The 24,295-nt window shown below is 51.9% G+C and overlaps 1 protein-coding gene across 1 annotated transcript in view; it reads left to right on the forward strand.

The window, feature by feature from the left end:
• Positions 1-24,295, forward strand: part of BMP7 (bone morphogenetic protein 7) — a 90,505-nt gene that overhangs the window by 15,750 nt on the left and 50,460 nt on the right. The window contains exon 2 of the mRNA XM_081257177.1: positions 17,387-17,579. Coding sequence (XP_081113303.1) covers positions 17,387-17,579 — 193 coding nt within the window. The remainder of the gene's footprint in view (positions 1-17,386; positions 17,580-24,295) is intronic.

Here is a 24,295-nt window from a genome sequence, read left to right on the forward strand (position 1 = left end):
TATATATATTTATTTATTTATTTATTTATTGGCTGCATTGAGTCTTGGTTGCAGCACACGGGATCTTTCGTTGGGGCTCACGGGCTTCTCTCTAGTTGTGGCTCATGGGCTTAGTTGCCCTGCGGCACGCGGGCTCTTAGTTCCCCGATCAGGGATCAAACCCGCATCCCCTGTAGTGGAAGGTGGATTCTTAACCACTGGACCGCCAGGGAAGTCCCCGAAAATACTTATTTTTAAACACTAGCACCACTCTCATGAACAGGAAGTGCTGTAAGATATATACCTCCCAAAGCCTGCTCCTTGTTTCCGTGGAGAGGAATGATGTCTCATTTAGGACTTGTTCTAAGTCACAGTATACCTGCCTAACAGTGGCTTCAGCATTAAAAACATGTCAGTATCTCCCATAACAGCAAGTCTTCTGCGAAGTGATTCCAAGTTTGGGGTAGCAGCTCAGTAATATCATCCAGGTATCCATGAGCTTTCCCCCTTGCCTTCACCATCCTCAAATGCCTTACGTCTGTTACCTCATGGTTACAGGATGGCTGCTACAGCCCCAGACATCACATCTTCATATAATCTCACGTTCAAGGCAAGGGAAAGGGAAAGGGTCCAAAGAGCTCTCCTTGCTTATCTGTCTCCTGGCTTCCTAGACATTCCCTAGAAGACTTCTCTGTAAGTCCCCTGGCCCAAACTGGTTCACAAGGCCAGATCTTGCTACAAGGAAGGATGGAAGGGAATGAAACTGGCTTCTGGCCCACACAGTAGGAGGGAAAGCGTGGGGAAGGAAAGTGCATTGGAAGTGTCCGTTATGTAGCCACATTCAAATAATCTAAGTTGTTTCTCTCTCCCTCTTTGTCGTTGTTGCCGATGCAGTGTATAGGTGGATTTACAGAAGTTATTTGCACATGTGATTTGACTCAACTCCTCACTACGCCCAGATAAATGGGGACCCTAAGCTGGTTTCTAAAGTCTCCAAATAATAGCGTGCCGCCGTGAATATATGCAGAAGTTGGGTTGCTTGTTGGCATTAATTCAACAGACCCTCTGCAGCCCATGGAGAAACTTCAGTTTCTCTTTAAACTCGAACCTGTGAGTAGGTATACCTCTCGCCCTGACTTTGAAGACTGCGTGGGATTCTGGCCAACAGCCAGTTGCCTGCTGAAAACTATCTTTATTTTATCACCATCTCCTTAGACAAGTGGCAAAACTTCTTGCAAATGATCTGAAAAGGTCAGAATCATTGTCCCATGGAAGAAAACAGAGGCCAGGTTGGGCTTGGTCTGAGTTCTGCTTGTGGCAGGACAGGTGGCTCCTGTTTCCCTCTGGGTAGAGGATGAACAGATCAAGATACTCAAGGCATGTTAAGAATTTGTGTCTTTGTTGGTAAGCCGAGGGTGGAGAGCTACTTGGACAGAAGCCCTGCTATCCTAGTAGAACCTTGTTTGTACCCTGAAAGCCTGTAAGAACTTTTTCCAGTAAGTGGGTTCTGGGCACATGGGTTACTTCTGCTTGTTTCCAAGAGAGACCGATGTGAGAGGGTCTGGGTACATCCCTAGGTCCACTGGTTGGAAGAGATGATCAGTGGAAAAGGAGGTAGAAGGTGTTTTCAGGTGTTGTTTCTGCGCAGTGTGTGTTTGGTGTGAACAAAATTATATGTAACAGAATTTTTTGGTTGCAGGCAAGAAAATATATTCAAACTAGTTTAAGGAGAAGAAATAGGAAATCGATGCATCCCCAAGACCTGGGAAAGGACATAACAGCAACTAGAATGTCCTTAGAGAGTCCAGGGGTTATTCTCTCCATGTCCCTCACTGAATAGCTTCCCTCTGACCTCTCTGCCCCACTGGATTCCTCTGCTACCCTGCCTATTGGGACAAAGATGGCCACCCACAGCAACTTGTAGTCACAGCTCTCTGGCTAGCCACATACTTGCCTTACAAGCTTCCCTAGCAGGATGGAATAGACATGGGATGGTGTTCTAACCAGTGAGGCACCAGAGGAAATCTGCTGGGAGTAGAAAGGGACGGGAGATGGTTCTGAAAAATATTTTGCTTCCTGATGAGTGACAGATGAACAAACAGAACAGTCTATCCTTTTCTCCCTTTTCTTACCTTGAATGTGGTTCTGTGAAGATGTGATGTTTGGGGCTGTGGCAGCCATCTTGTGACCATTAGGCAACAAGCTTAAGGACTGAACATCAATGTGCAGGCGATGGCAGAGCAAAAAGACAGAAGAAACTTGAGTTCTTGATGACTTGGTTGAGCTACTGCACCCAAATAAAATTCCTCGGGAGGGACTCTTAGCTTGAATTACATGTTCACTCATGAATCGGTTGGGTCTAGAAGGTAGATCATGCTACATAAATAAGGTTTCTGAGAGTCAGCCTTTGGCCCCTTGTGGCTGGGTTGGGGAGTTGGGGGTGTGTATACGATCTAATTATCGCTAAGTTAGCCATAAAAATAATAATAATCTTTGTAGCTAACATTTGTGAGGGGCTTCCTATGTGCTAAGTACCCTTTATCCTCTTTACCTATATTACTAATTTAATTCTCATAACAGCTGTTTCGGGTGGGAGCTATTACTATCCTCCTTATTTTATTTTATTTTGTTTTTGTGGTACGCGTGCCTCTCACTGTTGTGGCCTCTCCCGTTGTGGAGCACAGGCTCCGCGGCCATGGCTCACGGGCCCAGCTGCTCCGCGGAATGTGGGATCTTCCCGGACCGGGGCACGAACCCGCGTCCCCTGCATCAGCAGGCGGACTCTCAACCACTGCGCCACCAGGGAAGCCCCTCTTCTTATTTTAGAGATGGGAAAACTGAGCACAGAGAAGTAAGTAGCTGGCCCAGAAAGTGTATTTGAATTTGGAGGTCCAGTTACTGAGCCCTCCCTCTTAAACTTGATCCCGAGCTGCTCCTCAGGCTTGAAGGGTGGGTTTGGAGCAGGTGAACAAACAGCCTTGCTAACGGGAGGGTCGTAGGTCAGGGCAGTAGGATGCCACATACACGTTTCCCAATTAGGTGCTTTAGGCATAATATCCCATTTCTTTGATTATTGATGCTTCTGAAACCAAGATGTCTTAAAATTGATAAAGGTGTTAGTATCTTTTCCCCAAACAGCTGGTATAAAATTGTACCTCTTACCATAGGGGGACTATGGTGACAGATACTTCTTGAGTACAACGGGAGATGGATAAAGCCAGCCAATACGTATTGTTAATAAAACTGTTTATTGAAGTTTAACTTGTGTACAGAACAGTGCACGAATCTAGAACAGTTAGGAATTTCCACAAAGTGAACACACCCAGGTACCAGTGCCCAGAACAAAAAACAGAACGTGACCAGCTACCAGAAGCCCCCTCACAGCCTCACCCAAGGACGACTGCCATCCTGTCTTCTAACGCCATAGACTAGTGTTGCCTGTTTTAAAACTTTATCCATTTAATTGTACAAGTGTTCCCTTAAATCACTACCAATCATTTCCAATTATTTGGAAAGATGACCCCATTTAGACCTGTTTCACGTAAACCAGAGGAGACTCACTTTGGAAATCTGTTTGCCGCTCTGCCGGTTACATTCAACAGAGAATCCAAACTGTAATTTCAGAACCATTGTTTGGTTTGACCTCGGATTCTCCTTCACTTACCAGAAATAGGTTCAAGGGACAAAAATGCAGTTTTAAGGGTGTTTTGATAGTTCAGCTTGGGAAGTCAAGTTCAGTTTGTTGCAATATGAGCGTGAAATGAATGAGGGTCTTGAAGTTTGCTGGTTTCCACCAAACGTCCCCCTGCAAGCCCCCGGGGCGGCTTCTGAGCATCTCCTTACAGTCCTATTTGCAGAAGTGGACGCTGATGCCTCTGTGATGAGTGTTTTGCTCCAAGTATGGGGTTTAGAGAAGACTCTTATTGTGAAAGGGAGATGGGAGTCCAGCATGAAGGAAACGCAGAACAATCTCTTCCTTAGCTGCACCTGCACTGCTCTAGCCTAATGAGTTTAGGTTGATGGAACCCAGACCTCAGGAAGGATTATAAATTCTCATTTGATTTGATTTGCTTCTAAAATACCTTAAACCAGCTGTGCCTGCCCAGCTGACCCAGGAGTCTCTGGCTGCTTTGGGGGAAGGTCTGAGCAGGCACCCTCATGTCCTGGGGAGGGGCGCGTGGGCTGCCGCACCGCCTCTCCCACCCCCGGCCGCTCCCGGGGCCTCCTCTGGCCTGGCACTTGTCCTTGTCATGTCCCATGATCGCTGGCCTCTGTCTTCTTGAATTCTCATGACGGCCCCATGACTGGGGACCTCTTCATGTCCCCATTTTATTGAAGGGGAAGCTAAGCCTCCCAGAGATGGGTTAACTTGTCCTGAGTCATTGCTGGTGATTGGCAGAGTCCGAGTCTGAGCCCAGGCCATAGGGCCCCATCTCAACCCCAATTCTCTGCTGCTTCTAGAGCTGAGTGAGACCGAGAGGGGCTTTTCTGCCCTCCTAAGGGAACCCGGGGGGAAAGTTTCCAAAGATTGTTCACTGAGATACTTGAGAACCTGCCAAGTGCCAGGCAAGTGAGTATGGTGGATGGAACAGTGGAGAACAACAAAATAATCAGAGCTGACATTGTTCAAGACTTTTCTGCACACCAAGGACTCCACGGACGGGATCTATTCTGGCGGTTCTCAAAGTGGGGTCCCTGGACCGGCGGCATCGGCATCTCCTGACAACCTGTTAGAAGTGCAAGGTCTTGGGCCCCACCCCGGATCTCCCATGTTACAAATACTGGGAGTCGGTCCAGTGGTCTGTGGTTTGTTTTTTTTTTTTAATTTAATTTATTTATTTATTTATTTATGGCTGTGTTGACTCTTCGTTTCTGTGCGAGGGCTTTCTCTAGTTGCGGCAAGTGGGGCCCACTCCTCATCGCGGTGCGCAGGCCTCTGACTATCGCGGCCTTTGCTTGTTGCGGAGCACAGGCTCCAGACGCGCAGGCTCAGTAATTGTGGCTCACGGGGCTAGTTGCTCCGCGGCATGTGGGATCTTCCCAGATCAGGGCTCGAACCCGTGTCCCCTGCATTGGCAGGCAGATTCTCAACCACTGCGCCACCAGGGAAGCCCTGGTCTGTGTTTTAACAGGCTCCCCGGTGATTCTGGAACACGCCGGAGCTTGAGGATCCCTGGTCTGTTTTAATCCTACACCAACCCAGTGAAGTCAGTGTTATTCTCATCATCCTCGCATTTGACGGATGAGGAGTAACTTGCCCAAGCGCCCCGTGGGTGGCAGGGCCGGGACTCCCCCGCCAGCCTGGCTCCACGTTCAAGCCTCTTAGGTTCTGTACCTGCCTTCTCTCAGGTCTTACTCTGGGAGTTAAAACCTAGAAAAGAAGATGATTAATAAACAGGTCAACGGGCCAACCAGTCACTTCCTTAAGCCCTAGGAAAGAAATGAATGGGGAGGGGCGGCTGGGAGGGAGTTGAACGGCCCGGCTCAGCGGAGGGGAAGGGGTCTCGGGGCCGGGTGGGCCTGAAGCAGAGCCCTTGAACTTGCTGGGTCTGATGATTACCCAGCCTGATGTCACTCAGCAAGTGACAAACTCCCAGGTGGCCCTGTGACTGGGGCAGGGGTCGTCATTCCTGTTTTACAGATGGAACCGAGAGCCCAGGGGCCACCAGCGTCCGTCGCAGGCCTCTCCCACAGCTCCGGGATTAAGTTCTCCCTACTTCCATGGAATTTCTCACACTGGGAACCTGTTTTTGAGGAAGAACCTCCCCGTCTCTCTGAGAACACGTATTTGGACCCTGGTTTGTGATAAGCTCTTTATGTCGTCATGCTGCTATCAGAAACCAGTGCGCTGATGCTACAGCGCAGCGCTGTCCAATGGCACGTTCCCTGATGATGGAAATGTTCTGTATCTGCCGTCCAGTACAGGCGCCCCTGGGCACATTTAAACTGATGACATGGAAATAAATGTAAACACTGCCACACCGGCCACATTTCAAGTGCTCAGTAGACACATGCGGTTAGTGGCTGCCCTACTGGACCGTGCAGATGCAGAATTCAAAGTTTAGGTCAAACTACATATAGGTCAAAATTGGTGGAAATTTCACAACTTTTTATGGTACAACCTAACAGAAGTGAAAGGCAACTTCAGACCAATTAAATCCAATCCTTTGTTACTGAGGGAAGAACTGAGGCCCACGGAGCTCGGGGTCCCACCCAGCCGATTGAGAGCCCAGGTGGGACCGAAACCGCTTGGCTCTCATGCGGCTTGTGTGTCTGTTAGCTCCCGGATTCTCAACTCGGCGTGGTTGACAGTTGAGGCTGGACCACCCCCTGTAGTCGGGGGCTGTCCTGTGCACTGTAGGATGTTTAGCAGTGTCCTGGCCGTTACCCACCAGACGCCAGTAGCACATGCTCCCTAAGCTGTGACAAACAAAAAGGAATGCAGGCATTGCCCAAGAGCCCCTGGGGAGGGGAGGGGAGGACAAAAGTGCCCCTGGCTAAGAATCACTAGTTTAGCTGAAATAGTAACTAGTTTCCTTTCTTTCCCCTCATTTTCAATTAGCTAAGGATGGGGTGGGGACCCAGAGGTCCCGCTCTGGGGAGACGGGGTACCCCTGGGTGGAGGATGGCTGCCTCGATTTATGGCGGAAAGGTTGATGTAAGCTCACAGCCTGTTTTTCTTTTCAGCTCTACCAGCGTCTGGGGCTTTTTAGGCAAACAACTGGCTTTGGCCCTAGAGATAATTAAACCCATCTTTTCTCCGACTCCCCGCCCCATCCCCTAAACCCTTTGGTCCATTCAATTCACAATGATAACATTGTTCCGGCAACAGCGCACACATGTTGACGCCGGGGTGTTTAATCTCGAGGGGCAGCAATTCTCCGCTCCACCCCCTCCACATCTGCGCGGCTGCCACGCTTATGACAAAGCGCCTGGCCGCCAGCGGGCTCGCCTCCGCACCCGCGGCTTGGGACGCGGCCCCCTGCGTCTAACAAGGAGGCAGTGTCTCCGAAGACCCTCTCGGAGGGCCCGGCGCTGGGGCTCCAGGTGGTCTTGCTGGCAGCCAAAGCATTTGGTGGAAAGTTCGAGAGTTGAAGCGGCAGCTCAGGGGAGACAATGCCGCTTGTGTGCCCTCTGTCGGGCGGGGCCCCGCCCCCTGATTTGGGGGGCTGGGTAGGGAGGATGGGGAGACGGGTTAAGGCTACACCACCTTCAAGCAGTCAGCCTCCCTCGGGGTGACTCTAACACCAGCAGGAACAGCATTTACAAACCAGAGGGGGACCTGAGTGGGATGCAGAGTCCTCGCTCTCTTGAGTTTAGCTCTTTTTTTTTTTTTTGGCGGTACGCGGGCCTCTCACTGTTGTGGCCTCTCCCGTTGCGGAGCACAGGCTCCGGACGCGCAGGCTCAGCGGCCATGGCTCACGGGCCCAGCCGCTCCGAGGCATGTGGGATCTTACCGGACCGGGGCACGAACCGGTGTCCCCTGCATCGGCAGGCGGACTCTCAAACCACTGCGCCACCAGGGAAGCCCTGAGTTTAGCTTTTAAGGAGATTAATGTTGTGACTGCGTCGTGTGTGCTGAGAGCTTGGTGTATACTTCAGGGATGTCTTTATTTAATCGTCTCCATGGCTAAGAGGTTGGCGGTGGCTCCCGGCATGAGGGAGAGAGTGTGGCCAAGTGGTGAAGCATTCAGACCAGCTGTGTGGCCGTGGGCAAGTGACTTGACCTCTCTGAGCCTCAGTGTCCTCATCTGTAGAATGGACACAATGTACGTGCTTACTTCTGAGTGGGGGTTTTATAAGGATTCGAGGAAATGATGTGTGTGTGACACATGTGATGTGGTATCCAGGCCAGTGGGAGGGCTTTGATAATGGTACCCGTCCTCCTCATATCGTTAGGATGGCTGCTATCAAAACAAAACAAATCGTCAGAAAATAACAAGTGTTGGGGTGAGAGAATGTGGACCAGTTGGAACTTCTGAGTGCTGTTGGTGGGAATGTAAAGTGGTACAGCCTCTATGGAAAACAGTATGATAAGTCCTCAAAAAATTAAAAGTAGAAGTACCATATGATCCAGGAATTCCATTTCTGGGCATATATCCAAAAGGATGGAAAGCAGGGTTTCAAAGGGAGATTTGCACACCCATATCTGTAACTGCATTATTCACAAGAGCCAAAAGGTGGAAGCAGGCCAAGTGCTCCCTGACAGACGACTGCATAAACAAAACGTTAGGGTATACACACAATAGAATATTATTCAGCCTTGAAAATGAAACAAATTCTGAAGCATGCTACAACATAGATGAACCTGGAAGACATTGGGCACAGTGAAAGAAGCCAGCCACAAAAGGATGAATACTGTGTGATTCCACTGTACGAGGTACAGAGAGCTGTCAAAGTCATAGAGACCGAAAGTAGACTGGTGGATGCCAGGGGATGGGGTGGGTGCAGAACGGGCAGGTGTGTAATGGGGCCAGAGTTTCAGTTTTGCAAGAATAGAAGAGTTCTGCGTATTGCTTGCACAGCCACGTGAGTGGGCTGAACGCGACCGAACTGTACACCTTAAAATGGTTAAGATGGCAGATTTTATGTTGTGTGTATTTTTACCACAATTAAAAATAGAAATGTTAAAACGGTGGCTGTTACCTAGCTCAGGGGTTGGGTAGGTGGCAGAGGTGCAATCCAAGTGAGCTTTTATCCACCTCTCACCTCTAGCAGGTCCACAGAGGGCTCTTTCCCCCAGAGCGGGCGGTCAAGAAATACTTGTAGAATGAATACAGTGGGGGTGAGGAGACACCGAAATATGTTCTTGGCAGTGTTTATCATGTTAGACTTTGATGCAGTTTTCCTCTTCTCTCTGTTTAGGACCGTCTCCCTTCTTCTGTAAGAGCAGCACAGTGTATCAACGCTCATGTTATTAAGAGAACATTATCCTGTTAGGGTCATCGGTATGTCTCTTCAGTTCTCTAGGACGCCCAATTTATGGCATGCCTCTGGCGGCTTTTTCAAGCTCCTTAATCTTGCCGTGTAAATCTTGGAATGAATGAAGAGCCATCATCAAATTTCACGTCCCTGGAGCTGCAGAGCCATAAATCGCCGAGCGACAGCAGCCTTGGTAACGTCAGCTCCAGTGAATTCTGGCGTGTGCCAGAACCTTCTGGAAGAATTGTATCCCCGTAGGACAGGAAGGAGCCTGGGGTGAAAGTTTCAGAGTGAAGTCAGGGTGGGGGGATGCTGGGCCACAGGATCCTAAGAAGTCAAGGGTCTTTGAAAACTCAGCTCTCGTTTCTGGTTATATTTTGGACTTTGGTCGGTTCTCAGAGCCTCGTGAAAGGCGTTCAGGGGTCTGCTCCCAGCCCATAACTGGAGCTCGTGGTCCAGTCTGAGCTCAGGGAAACCGGACGCTGAGTCAAGAGCAGTCTTCTAATGCTGGACTTGCAGTTTTTACTTGGAAAGTGTCACTTTGCTTATAAAATAGTTAGTCCTCTCTCATAGTTTGGCGGCATCTTTTGGGGACAGTGAGAGGACCGCAGAGTCTGGAAAGTTAACTAAGCTTTTTCTAAAAACCATGAAATTTTGGAAGGAACAGCTAGCTGGGCCATTAACTTGCTACTATTTGTCAGGCCTTCCTAGCCCTGGACGGGAGACCGGCTCAAGAAGGGAATGAAGGCAGCTTTGTGCGGGCTGACATTCCCCCCTCCACGATGCAAATGTCTGTCCTCTGCAACTGGCCATGGTCTTGCTCTTTTTGCCTTTTCTTCACGGCTGTCTCCACCATTACCCCTTCCTGGGGTCTCTAAGCAGCCGACGATCAAATCCCGTGCGCGGTCTCCCCATCCCTGTTATCTGACTCTGGCTACCATCTGGTCATCTTATCTTGCCTGTGTCTCTGGTCCTGTTCCTTCCCCTGGACCGAGGTCTTGCGGTGGTCGTGTTTTCCATCTCCCACCACAGCCCCCAAGTAGTGGTCCGAGGCGGTGCTCATCTTTCTCATTGGATGTGCATTTTTCCCACAAGACTAGATGCATACGTGCAATTCACCAGCCCCCAACTGGACATTCAGTTGTCCAGTCAAATTTCCCACTTGGATTTCCCACAGGTCACCTCAGGTTCAGCTTTCTGCATCCACACGTGTTTTCTTGCCTCCTCCTTCACCTGTGGAGTTCTTCCTCCTGTGCTTATATCCACCACTGGCATCATTATTGCCCACGAGGCATTCCTAGCCAGCACTGGGGAGCCCTTCTCGATTTCCCTTCTTCAAACTGCTTTTGCCCTTGACCAGTCTTTGACTTCTGTCCATCCCCAGTCCTGCTTCAAGGTGTTTCCCCAATAGAATTGTGGTCACCAAAAGGAAGGATGTTCATTGTAGCCCGCTTTGTAAGAGTCCCAAACTGGAAACTCCCCAAATGCCCATAGAAAAATCAGCAGTGGCCTATTCATACAATGGGGTCCAATACGGCAGTGGAAATGAGTGAATGACCGCTCCGCATAGCCACAGAGGGTGCGCGCGGACGCAGCGAAGTGAAGGAAGCACAGGCAGAAGGGGAAGCCCCAGGCAGGCACAGTGGGTCTGTGGTGTTGGGTGTTCGGATGATGGTCACCTTTGGGGTTGAGCACGGGGCTGGTGTTGGGGAGGGGCCCGGGGGGGTGTCTTTGGTGCTAGTAACGAATGTGCTGTGTCCTGCTCTGGGTGCGTTTGCATTGAGAAATTTCACCAGACTTCCTGAACACGTAGGATCTGTGTGCTTTACTGCATGTATGTTATCGATAAAATAGTTGACTTAAAGACTAGTAGAGGATTACGCGAAGTAATATATTGAATCCAATAGACGAATGGAGCCCTACTAAGCATCAGGCTGGGGGGGGGGTGCTGGAGGCTCACGATCGAGACGTCATTGCCCCTGTTCCCAGAGCTCGGTCAGGGGGTCATCTTATACTTGGAAATTATCCACGTCTGAAGAAAGCAGCTTTCACGGCACATGGTCACCTGGACATCCCCACTGTTACCTGGGTGTGTCTCCTGCCCATCCATTTCTGGGTGTGTATATAATTGGGCTCGATTGTTTTGCTCAGAACTGCCTTGGTTGCAAAGGACAGCAACCTGACTCTAATTAGCTTACACGGGGGACTTGTCTGAAGGGTCTCCACGTGACTCACAAATTAGAAGAGCTGAAACCTCAGACTTCAGGAAGGATGGGAACACCAGGCCAGGGGGTCGAGCCTGGAAGGCTTATTCCCCCTTAATTCTGAGCTCTGTCCTGCTTGCCTGGAGTCTTCTTTCTCACCGGCCAGCTTTCTCTGCGCGGCGGCGGTGTGTGGCTGCCCAGGGTGCCACATTACATCCTTAGGGTTTAAGGCAGAGAAAACAAACGGGGCTCTTTCCCACCAGGTGCCAGTAAAAATAAAAGCAATCTTGTGTTTGGCCCAGCTTGGGGCTTGTTCCCTCCCATCCCTCAACTCTGGAGAAGTAGGTCATGGGACAAGATGGCAGCTCCCTTGGGACCATTTGGCTTGACTGCAAGAGCCACGATGAAGCTCTCCAAGAGGAAGAGATGGCGTGAACATGGCACCTACTGTGACGTCACAGTGAGCTGTGCCTCAGCACGGAATGAACCCTTAGGGAGCAGGAGAAATATTGCATCTTCTATAGCTCTTTTCTCATGTGTATAAGAATTTATTGTATTCATTTTTCTTTGTGTATTATCATGTATGCACATCAGTATGTGTATATCGGGGGGCATACCCCTAATTTTTAGGGTATTAAATACAGTTCTATAAAGCATGGCTCTGGAAACCTCCACCTAGGTACCCTTTATTTATTTTATTTTTAATTTTATTTATTTTTGGCTGCATTGGGTCTTCGTTGCTGCTCCGGGCTTTCTCTAGTTGTGGAAAGCAGGGGCTGCTCTTCGTTGCGGTGTGCAGGCTTCTCACTGCTGCAGAGCACAGGCTCTAGGTGCGCGGGCTTCAGTAGTTGCAGCACGTGGGCTCAGTTGTTGTGGCTCACGGGCTTAGTTGGTCCACGGCGTGTGGGGTCTTCCCAGACCAGGGCTCGAACCCGGGTCCCCTGCACTGGCAGGCGGATTCTTAACCACTGCGCCACCAGGGAAGCCCCACTTAGGTACCCTTTAAATGCCTGCTGCCCTCTGCGAGTCTGCATGGCAAGCTGCCTTTGGCTATCGTAATCCACTTGTGCAGAGGACCCTAACTTAGTGACGGACACACTTGTACATATCGTGTGACTGTAAATGGGAGGAGAAACCCTAGGTGCTGAGAGGAGGCAAACGCTCTTGGGTGATGCTTGGGGATCAGGCTTGACCTGTATGTGGGGCAGAGGTCTTGCCTGACATGTCAGAGGGTCATGAGAGGGGATACCCAGGTCAGTGGCCTCCTGTTCCACCTGCCTCTACCCTTTATTGGCACCCTCCAGCCCAAAATTTGCCCTCCCAGGGCCAGCTTTGGGGTTATTATTTCAGGCTTTTGTAAAAGAAGGACACCAGAATCGGCTTTGGGGACAGTCTTGTGAAGCTGGTTGCTGTCAGGATGGTTTTTCTGGAATCTATTTTCTTTGGACTTAGCTTTTGTTTTTTTTTGTTTTTTTTTTTGCGGTACACGGGCCTCTCACTGTTGTGGCCTCTCCCATTGCGGAGCACAGGCTCCGGACGCGCAGGCTCAGCGGCCATGGCTCACGGGCCCAGCCGCTCCGCGGCATGTGGGATCTTCCCTGACCGGGGCACGAACCCGTGTCCCCTGCATCGGCAGGCGGACTCTCAACCACTGCGCCACCAGGGAAGCCCTGGACTTAGCTTTTGGTCTCAGAGGTTTGGACCTTTTTAATCTTTTGGAGATGAAAGTCCTTTGTTCATTCCTGTGAATTCTCTCAGTCAGTGGTGTTCTAGAATATAAAGGGCAGTGGGAGAAAAAGCTGGTTTCCTAGGTTCTGGGTTTCCTTAGGTTGCTTTCCTTAATGGGCTCAGGGAGATATCACTCTAGACATTTATTTTAAAACTCGAGTCTGGGGTTATCAACTACAGTAATGTAACAACAAAGTAACAACAACAAAGTGTGAAGACAGTTTTCTCCCTAAAATACATGCATGTTTCCATCTGCTTTAGTGGTGACTGTTATGCCATCTTGAGACTGAAATGGTGTAGATTCCACACGGTGGAGCGGTTTCCATATAAAATGGAAGCCTTGGGAAGAGGAGATTTGGGATTTGCTTTGAACTTTGAATGAGTTGCTGCTCTTCTTTTAAAAAATGACTGTTTTTTCTTTGACAAATCACAAGATTATGTAGGTTTCAGGAAGAACAGAATAATGACATGGTTCATGCCTCTCATTGTCTTAAAATGATTAATGAAAGAAATTCACTTAGGAAGCCATGCCAAAGAGCCTGTAAATGTTTGCAAGAAATTTAGTTGGACACTTTATCCATTTATCTTTTTTTAAAAAAGAAACCTTATAACCCTGATATCTTAACTGTCTTAGCAGTTAAGGTACGTTTTATCTTACACAGTTAAAAAAAGTTACATATACACCTGCTGCAACAAACTATATTTGTGATTATATATCAGTGTTTTCTTTCTTCATTGCCTGTGACTTTAGTGATTGTACCTGTGTTAATGTCATGCTTATCCAAACATTTCTTTTCTGTTTGATCTATTGTAAGTTTTTTCAAATAAATTTATCATAGCTGAACTATGTAAATACCCACACGCACATATTATTTTTTCTGTACTGACTGTCACTCTTACAGCTCATTGTTTGAGAGGCCCTATAAAAATGACCAATGCAAATTACTTCCCATTTGCCAGGCACTGTTGTAAGTGCCGCCTCCTGTGATCTTCCCTATGAGAAAGGACCAGTGTTATATCCCTGGAGGAAGGGGACACGCACAGAGGTTAAGTAACTGGGCCAAGACCACAAGCGGCGCACAGCTGAGGTCTGAACTCAGGCCACCCGGCTCCAGGGAGTGTAAAGGTCAAGAGTGGGGTTTCGGAGCTCAGGCACTCACCTAACTTGTGGCCTTGGGCAAGTTACCTTTCCTCCCTGAGCTTCAGTTTCCTCATCTGTCAAATGGGGCTCAATCCTGCCTCGCCTGGATCCATCACGTGATGGCCAAGAGTGCTCAATGCGAGAACCGTCACGGAGCACGTGCCTTTTTGCACTTCTGGGTTCTTCAGCCATCTTCACTTGTAAATCGGGGGTCCACTGTCCCATTCTCTGCTTGGGTTGGTGGCTGTTGTTGCCAGTAGGAGCTGTGGTGAGGCATGGTCTGTCCCTGCGCTGGGAGCAGGGGGACCGGGGTCTGTCGGGGTCTCGCTGAGTCCCAGGCACTGTGCCCAAGGCTCCTGTGCACGATGGCACGAAGCAGGCTTGCTCGCTGAATATTGAAGCATCGCACACCTCAGGGGTTCTTTCTGGCCTTTGGGGGTTTGGCTCCGCTGAGGGAGAAGGGAAGACGGTTGGAAATGGAGACTGTGTCTGTGTAGTCTGTCAGCGTGGGGGGCCACTCCTGATGTTCCTTAGCTGCATGTCAACTCCTGTAAATGGAAATATCTAAGGGGATGTTTCAAGGAGTGGCCAGAAGGATGGGGTGGGGTGGGCGGGAGACAGCTAAGTGTTCACAGTGAAGGGCACTGCAGAAAGGCAAGGTTTGCCGGGGCTGGAAGAGCCACGTGTTGGCTGCTGCTCCCTGGAGGTCCAGCAAAATGGTGACCATGGGGTGTCCTTTCCATTTGGTTGTGGGTGGTCTCTGGTGACCTTGGCTTGGGTGGGGTGCTGGGGCTGGGGGCGACGCGGCTGAGTGCACTGCGAGCGAGCTCAGGGGTGGGGGGTCAGGGGTGCACCCTCCGGCTGCTCGCTGGGGCGCAGGGATTCTCTCCAGGAGTTGTCACCTCCCCTCAGCCCCCCACCCAGAGTCCCCTGCAGAAAAGTACCCGAGGAGAACAGGAGTTATCCCCAGACTGTGCCCACGTCTTTGACAGGACAGACTTGTCTTCTTCCATCACCCCCGCCCCCCGTACATAAAAGTGCTCGGGCGTGCTAGCGCACACGCACAGCTCCACTCTGGGTGTGCCCGCCCCCCGGAAACACGGGTGCCCGGCTGTGCACAGCAGCACTGCTCTCAGAGCCCCAAACTGGAAACTACCCAAATGCCCGTGTCCTGTAGGATGGATCCGAGAACAGGGCTGTCATCGAACTGTGGCATATCATACAGCAACGCGGAGGAATGAACGTCCACAGCAACGTGGATGAATCGCACAGACGCCGTTGAGGGAAAGAAGCCTGGCACAGAAGAATAGATACTGTATTATCCCCTGTTTATAATGTTCAGAAACAAGCAAAATGAACCTCTGGTTTGAGAAGCTGGGGGGAGAGGAAGGGGGCACTGGTGATGTTCTGTTTCTTGATCTGGGAGAAGGTCCCACGGTGGATTCACTGTGACTCACTGAACTGCACCCCTATGGTTGTGCACGTACAACACGTACGTTGTAAGGCAGTGAAAACGTTCTGACGGACACGCAAAGGAGCTCCCCTTGCTCAGCTGTCAGCACTGCCACTGAGATGTGTGGTTAAGGCCTCGGGGTGGGTGGGACCTCGGTGTGAGCCCCAGCTCCCAGACCCTGGGAGGCCACACCACGCCTCTTGGGTCTCAGGTGCACCCCTCCCCCTACCAACGCGGCGTTGGGCTCACCTCCTAGGGTGACAGGAGGGCTGAATGAGCCAGAAGGGTGACCAAGACTGGCCTGGGTCATTTCCCTAGTGACAGAGGCCCCCTTGCCCTGGGGTCCCCTCCCGAGGCTCACTTGATCCCCAGCGGGTGGCACTTCGTAGAGGCTGCCACAGTAGACCCAGCCTCCTCACCTTCTCCATAAATCAAAGTGGAAATGCCCTGGGCCAGTCATATGATTAAGGTTTAAAACAGATGTTTGGTTGTTTAAAGGGCCTTTGGGCTGCCAGTGCTGTCAGCCTCCTTTCTCAAAGGCATTCACGCATTCACGTCCTGCTTGTACCTGTGGCAGCCCTAACCCACCCAGCCTGAGGGCTTTCAAGCTCAGAAAGCTGAAGCTCGGTGGTCATGTTTCTCCTCCCTTCTGGCCAAGCTGGTTGCACTCTCCCTCCCTGTCTCTCTGGTTCCCCACCCCCGAGGCAGGAAGTGGAGATTGGGCTGTATTTCCCAGGAAATGAAGGGTATCTGCAGATGCTGCAGGCCCACCTGGGCTTGGCCATCCTGCATCTTTGCAACACAGGTGATGCTCACCTTCTTGCTGCTCCATGTTAGTCCAAAGGAGGCATGATCCTTGGGAACCAGGGGCCCACTCCCAGAAACATTGTTCTTGGACTTATATCCATCTTGGTGTTCGCCGTCTATGAAGTGGACATAATGGCTTAGTCTAGTATCACTGCTGGTATAAGGGAGAAGGGCTTGGTCCCTTTACCTTGTTTTGTCCTGAAGTCCTTTTCCAAACCCCCCACTCTTCCTGCCAAGACGCTGCCATTCACCTCTTTTTCTGCGTTTTGTCTAAGGCTGTGCTTGTAAACCCTGGCTGCTATTAGAGACATCTGGGGTGCTTTAAAAAGTACAGGTTTCTGGGCCCCCTCCCCAAAGATAATGATTCATTTGGTTCTGAGAGGGGCAGGGTGCTGGAGCCCACTTTGTGCCCGTCTGCCCACCACTGTCCTCAGTGACTTCGCTTTGGTAGCTTAAAATCTTCCAAGATGAAAATTGGCAAACACCACAGATCGGGTCCTAGAGAGCCAGTTATTAAACATTTACCAGCCCCCACTGGGCTAGGGCATCAATGTTTTCTCAGAGTTCCCACGGTGATTCTCGCATGCAGCCAGGGCTGAGCACCACTGGCCTAAGGTAACCCATGACAGGCATAGTAAGGTTGTTGTTTACACTGTAGCTCACAGCTATCCATCCCTTCCAGTGGTTAAGCTATATATATGACTTAGATCACTTAACTCTCACAACAACCCATGAAGGAGGATTATTATTCCCATTTTTCAGATAAGGAAACTGAGGTCCGGATAGCTTACCTGGCACTTGTCCAAGCCCACCCAGCTAGGTAGTGGCTGAGTCTGGATTTGAGCCCAGGCCTGAGTCCCCAGAACCCAAGCCTGTCCAGGGCCTCTGGGATGACTTGGTCGGTACCCCACTCTCCCTAGCAAGTTGATGCAGAGTTCATTATTCTTATTGTCCAAGGTGACCATGGGGTCTGAGCCTGTGACCTGTAGTCTGCTGCAGAGCAGCCTGGAACGGGCAGTCATCACCAGGGGTCACCGGCTCTGGGCAAGTCTCCATCGAGCTTAGGCAAGATGCTTGGGCTCTGAGCTGGGAGAGTGAACCCCAGTCACTAATGAGCTTTTGGTGCCGATGTGTGTTTTCTCCCCTTTCCAGTGGAACACGACAAAGAGTTCTTCCACCCACGCTACCACCACCGGGAGTTCCGGTTTGATCTTTCCAAGATCCCAGAAGGGGAAGCGGTGACTGCAGCCGAATTCCGGATCTACAAGGACCACATCCGGGAACATTTCAGTAACGAGACGTTCCGGATCAGCGTTTACCAGGTGCTGCAGGAACACTTGGGCAGGTGGGTGCTGTACTGGTGCCTGGGAGAGGTCCTGAGCTTCTTCAGCTACAGAGGAGCTGGTGGCTAGAGGATGCGACCAGACTGGTCATGACCGCTCCCCCCGTGGAGCACCAGCCACGTGCCCTGGATGGAGTATCTTTTTTTAGAGATGGTGTATGGTGTATGTCTCCACCTCTTAAAACTATCACCGTCAGCAGATCGAGTTAGGAATAGGGGACAGCCAGGTGAGCCTGGGATTGGGTGGCCCCCGCGGGTAATTATGGGTTGTCTGGGTCAGCCTGTGTTTGGAGGGAACGAGGAAGAGGAGAAGCGTTTCTGACGGTCTGCCTCTCTCCCATCCATCACTGAAACCCAGCATGTGATGTCAGGCCACCAGTGAAAGTGGCCATTTGTAATAAAATGCTAGGGGATAAAAATCCCCAAATCAAAAATAAACAGGCAGAGAACTCTCAGCCTTCCAGGAATCTTGAGGTCAGGAACTAAAAGCTTGTGTTGAAGGACTTTAATTTCTTGAGACCCTTCCATTTCATTTCAAAGTCCTCTGAGAGGTGAGAAGGCTAAGAGAATGGGCTGGAACTTCTAACAGGGACATCCTGCAGTCCCGAGGTGGTGCTGCCTGGTGGCTGGGTTTTTGGACATCGCGGGCTGTCGGACTTTTACTGCCACCGGCACCGCCTGCCACTCCTCATAATGGAAGAAAGGTGGTGTGGACGCCCCCTTCGGCTGGGCTGTCCTAGCGTCTTCAGCGGGAAAGGGGACCTCGTAGCACATTTGGGGACATAGCGACTCTCAGCACCTGGCTTGGCAAGCACTGTCATTTGGAAGGTCATCTTAAATACTAAGAAAACCAAGCTTTTCTTGACTGTTTCCAGTGTTTTGCCTTCGTTAACTGCCTCTGCTCCCAGTTTCTTGCATTGTCTCAAATCAGCAAATATATGTGTGCATTTAAATCTTTTCACAAATGGTATCTCGTCATAGAGTCTCTCCTGCACCTACTTCTATCACTAAACCTTGACCATCTTGACAGTAAACCTTGACCATCCTTCCATGTCCCTTCGCAGGGGGCATCCTTGTTCTTTTCACCACCACACGTCTCCAATCGTGTGGGTTGTGCTCTAAGGTACTTAGCCAGTTTCCTACGTGCACAAGGTGGATTCTTAATTTTTCCGAATTATAGACGGTGTGGGTGGGGCGTATAACACATGTGCTTGTCTATCAGTCGGATATAGTTCTAGAAATAGAATTGTGGGGTCTGGGGGCACATACATTGGTGCCTCTGATAGATTTTGCTGAACTGCTCCCTTCGGAGGTTATGTCAATTTATACTTCTGCTAGCCACAGAGAGGGGGCCTGTGGCCCCATGTGCTCCCCAGCAGGGGCTCTTATTGGACTGTTTTGATCTTAGTCTGTCTGATGGGTGACACGTGGCATCTCAGTGTGGATTAAGTTTGTATTTTAGAGCCCCCGCTTGAATGCATTGCCCTGTACTGCTCCCCTGCTAGAGAGGATGGCAGACCCTCCCTGAGGGGATGGTACCTTTCTGGAATGTGGGTGTGGCTCGGAAGTGGGGGCGGGCAGCAGACAGCCTTGGCAATCACCTCCGAATCTTACTAAAGGCACTCAGGTGCCCCACTTCACCCCGGTGGGCTGGACCCTGGTCCCCAGACCCAATTTCAGTAAGAAGCATTGAGTTCAGTCCACCAGGGTAACATATGTTTGCTCTGTACTCTGACAGATCCCCCGAGACTCTCGAACAAGAGCACATGTTTGACTTTTTTCTCGTGAAGGCTGACTAACTGGGGGCGAGGCAGGTACCCAGAGGCTATTTGTCAGTAGCACTCGATCGGTCCACTTGTGCAAAAGCCAAGCCCTGCTCACACCCCAGGGCCTCCTGGCAGGCTCCCCAAACCCGCCTCAGAAACCTCCATCCAGAGGTTTAACCTCAGGAATGTAGCTACCCCGATGGGCTTTGGCTGAGCAGGACAGGAAGGGTTGGCTGGTGTCACCTGTGCAGCTCTTCCCCCAAGTTCTCCACGCAGGAAGGCATTCGCCCTCCCTGGCCGGTGGTCTCTGGGGTCAGCTGGGATGCTGCTGATGTGGGCCCCTCCCTCACGTGCGTGGGAGCTTGCTTCGTGTCTGGAGCATCCTCAGGCCCCGCCCTTGATGCGAGGGGCACCCCACCCCTCGGCCCCACGCCTGCTGTGCGTGCCCGCTCCACTCCACGTACTGGGAAGAGCAGTGGAGACCCAGCAACGGGCGAGACGGGCGTGGCATGCACGTGCCTCCCTCATGGGGCTGGTGGGCTGCGCAGAGGCCGCTGCATTTGGAGAGACCCGTGGGAGCCTAGCCATTTGCTTATGCAACCACTGCTGCTAAACCGCTGGGATAAACCAGCCCGGCTCACGGGGGCAGGGACCTCGTCTCAACTCTGTGTGAGGGGTGTACCGGTTTCCTGCCCTCACGAAGCACCACACACTGGGTGGCTTGAAACAATAGAAATGTGCTCTCTGACAGTGCTGGGGGCCGGAAGTCTGAAATCAGGGTGTCAGCGGGGCTGTGCTCCTTCTGAAATTTGCAGGGGAGGATCCTTCCTGCCTCTTCCAGCTTCTGGTGCTGGCCGTCGATTGCGTTCCTGGCGCTCAGCTGCGCCGCTCCCATCTCCACCTCCGTTGTCACACGGCTCTGGCATCCTCTCTGTGTGCCTCTCTCCTCTTCTGATAAGGAGACCAGTCATCTTGGCTTAGGGGTCGCCCTGCTCCAGCATGACTTTTTATTACTTAACTAATTATATTCATAAAGACCCTATTTCCAAATTAGGTCACATTCAGAGACACCAGGGGTAGGACTTGAGCGCATCTTTCTAGGAGATACAATTCCATCCATGATAGGGGGTGAAGACGGGCAGTCAACAAATAAGCAAATAAATAGGCCCACTGGCCAGATAAGGTGACTGGTGGTCCTTGACGGCCTGTTGAGCTGGGGCTATTGGTAGGACTAGAAGGAACGGAAATGAGGTGCGGGGAGAGTATCTCAGGGGAGCCGCAAGGGCCACCGTCCTAAGGTGGAGACAAGCATGTTTGTTAGAAGGACAGAAGGGAGATGATGATGCTGGGGCAGGTGTGAGCCATTGCGTCCTCACTTAGAAGAAACACAAGCCTTTGGCTTCCCTAGCGCCTGCCGGCAGCCCCTCAACCTCCTGCCTGTGTCAACCTTCTGACTTCGTGGGCACTGGTCCCATAACAGTTTGAAGTGGTTGCCTCCTCGGCCCTGCCTTAGCTCCATGGGGTGGATCCAGAGGCCCTGGGAGGGGAGAAGGCCTGAGTCACTGCGGTTGGAAGAGGGACAGGCGGGGACAGGACAGCTGTCAGTGGCTCTGTGGCCGGCGTGGCAGGTTGCCCCGAAGAGCAGCTTGGCCACAGGCCATCTCTGGGGACGCTCAGGCCAGCGTTGGGAATTCCTGCCTCAGGGGGCTTTGGGCTTTGCTGGGAGACCGAGTCTCCCCTCAGCAAATGTTTGAGTACCTGCTGTGCTGGGCGATGGTGGACGTGACCAGACCCCAGTCTGAGCCCTCGAGGAGGTCACATTCAAAGAGAGGAGGAGACGCAGGAGGACATGGCAGGTGCAAAGTATAAAGCAGAGAAGAGAGTGGACCGAGAGGCAGCGGGAGGGCAGGAAGGGGCTGCTTGCTTTAGATTTCTAAACTTCCTATCTATACTTTTTTTTTAATTAATTAATTAATCAATTAATTAATTATTTTTGGCTGCGCCGGGTCTTCGTTGCTGTGCAAGGGCTTTCTCTAGTTTGCTCCGCAGCATGTGGGATCTTCCTGGACCAGGGCCCAACCCGTGTCCCCTGCCTTGGCAGGCGGATTCTTAACCACTGCGCCACCAGGGAAGTCCCCTATCTATACGTGAAAGGAGGAAGCAAGGCCCTCATTCTCCAAGAGTTAAAAGGTTGGCATTTTTTCCAAAAAATTACTGATTTTTTTTTTCTGGGTAGGTTCTGTTTTTGAATCCAAAAGCAAAATGATCCTATTATGTTATTCCCCAGGTGGGATAACCCAGCTTTTAAGAGTGTAGATTCTCATCCCAACATTATGTACCAGTGTGACCTTGGGAAGTAGTAACCCCTCAGAGCCTCAGTTTCCTCCTCTATACAATGGGGATAATAACTGAATCTACCTCCCAGGGCTGTGGTGAGGATAAAGGGAATTAACATATTTACTTAGAACATAGTAAGCTCTCAATAAAGGTTTACCAGCTATTAGAATCATCACCATCACTGCCACCATCACCACCATCCTCACCATCACCACCACCATCACGGGGAATGCAGAGACCTGCTTAGGAAAATGAAGGGCTCCAGGTCTGGGTGGTGGTACTGCCTTTGCCCTCTATGATAAATCCCTTAATTTCGCCGTTTCTGATGGGGGTGGAGGCCTAAGCTTGCTTGGAGGTGGAGTGCTTGTTTGCATTTCCACAGCCTGGGCCACGCATCCTCTTCAAGCAGAAGGCCTTTGGCTCATCTGACCCCGAGAGGAGTCCTGATCCCGCCCCCGCCGCCCTGCTGTGTGGCCCCCTGCTCCCTCTGCTAAGGGAGCCGTGGCCTCCCTGACACCGACCGCCCAGCTGCACAGAGCTCGGAGCTGGGACATCTGGCGAGCCTCTGCCTGAGCTCCAGGAAAGCCCTGGGCGTGCCGGGGCTTAGCTGGCTTTGGGTCGGCCTCAGCATCACTCCCCCTGTGGCAGCCACTTTCCACAGACTCCTCTTGATCTCTTGGAATCCAGATTAAATTCCGATAACGAGCCGAGCTGGAGGCCTTCCACGGCCTTTGGGCTCCACTTGCAGCTGGAGAGGCCGCCCTTGGCCGGCTGTGGGGTGAGCGGGGGCCTAGAGGCAGGTCTGGGGATGGTGGCCTTGGCTCCAGTGGCCTTGCTGGGGAGGGTGGGGGGCGGCGAAGGGATTGGAGTCTTGCCCTCCTTTTCGGAACCCTGGGTCAGGGGCTGGCCAGTCGAGGCTCGGCTTCCAGGAGCTGGTCCCACTTCTGTCCCCCTTGGCTCTAACTCCGGTTCCAGCTCAAGATGAGGCTGTTTGAGGTGGGCGTCCTGCAAGCTAACGGGCTTCATTTGTGGAACTCAGGCTGGGCGTTTTCCAGCCTCACCCCGCCCCGGCCCTCTCCTCGCAGGTCCACGCTTTCTCCCTATAGGGCTGCCCCACCGGTAGGGGGTCCAGCTGGTCAGTGAGACACCCTGGGGCCCGCGGGCCAGCAGAACCCACTTGCAGGGAGTCAGTCACTGCCAAGGTCGAGATGAAGTTGACAGCTGGATAAAAACTGTCCCTCGATCTGTCTCAGGGACCTTGGCTGCCAGGAGGGTGACCTCAGAGTGGTCTCTGGGGCCAAGATTGGATCAGCCGTAGCCTGAGTCACTCTGAGGGAGAGGGAACTGTCCCCGTGACGGGCCGGAGGGGGAGGGGGGCTGAGGGGCTGATCGCCAGTTCCCTTCACCCCAAGTCAGCCGCGGGCATTGAGGAGGGTGGAGGCCAGTGCTGTGCCCGTGCTGCCCACGTGGGGACCTTGTAACCTGCAGCCCCGCCAGCAGCCCCGCCCCAGGGCTCCCAGCTCCCTGCACAGAGGAGGTGCCACGGGTCTCCTCAGCCAGTGTCCCCACCCTCCAGGAACTTGCACGCCAGCTGCAGCTCCTGCCTTCCCTCGAGAAGGAAGCTTCATCCAGACCTTCCCTGACCCAAGCCCAGGGCCATCCTCGCCCTTTAAAAGCTCAGCTCAGTGACACGGCTCCTCCGGCATCAGATGAAAACGCAGGTTCCAAGTCAGGTGGCTGGGTTGCAGCCTGAGCTTCTGTGTTTCTGACAAGCTCCCAGGGGATGCGATGCACAGAAGCGGGTGAGAAGGTGCCGGGTGGACAGGGCCTCCCATTGTGGGGACATTGTGGTCCCCATGCCCCAGGGTGGCCTCAGGGCGGCAGGTCATTGGACCCTTCCCAAGTCTTTGTCGCATCAGATAAAGGTGAAGGACTTGGTAACGAGACTGCTTTTTTTTAAAAATAAATTTATTTATTTTATTTAGTTATTTTTGGCTGTGTCGGGTCTTTGTTGCTGCGCGCGGGCTTTCTCTAGCTGTGGCGAGTGGGGGCCGCTCCTTGTTGCGGTGCACAGGCTTCTCACTGCGGCGGCTTCTCTACTTGCAGAGCACGGGTTCTAGGCGCGCAGGCTCAGTAGTTGTGGCACACGGGCTTAGTTGCTCCGCGGCGTGTGGGATCTTCCCGGACCAGGGCTCGAACCCATGTCCCCTGTGAAGGCTTGATATCCCCATTTTACAGGTGTAGAGACCGGCTCAGAGGGGAATTAACTTACCTGAGATCTCACAGCTCAAATGGGGCAGAGGCGGGACTTAGCCTCAGGTCTCTTAGACTCCAGGGCTCGTGTTCCTGGCCATGGCAGCACCCTGGTGCTTCCTGCTTGTACGGATTTCCTTCCCTGGAGAAAACAGGCTCAAACAGGGCGACTGTGAGTCCCCAGCTGTGGTCCTCACCCTTGGCTGTGCATTAGAATCACCTGGGGGGCGCTTTTCCGACTCTGGCTACATCAGGGTCTGGGGTGTGGCTGGGCCTCAGTATTTTCTGAACTCCGGGGTGATTCTCTGTGTAGCCAGGTCTGAGAACAGGTGGCTGAGCTCTCTCTTCTCCCTCCCCTGTGGG

The sequence above is a fragment of the Mesoplodon bidens genome (assembly GCF_964165515.1).
Source record: "Mesoplodon bidens genome assembly, chromosome: 15".
Lineage (NCBI taxonomy): Eukaryota > Metazoa > Chordata > Mammalia > Artiodactyla > Ziphiidae > Mesoplodon > Mesoplodon bidens.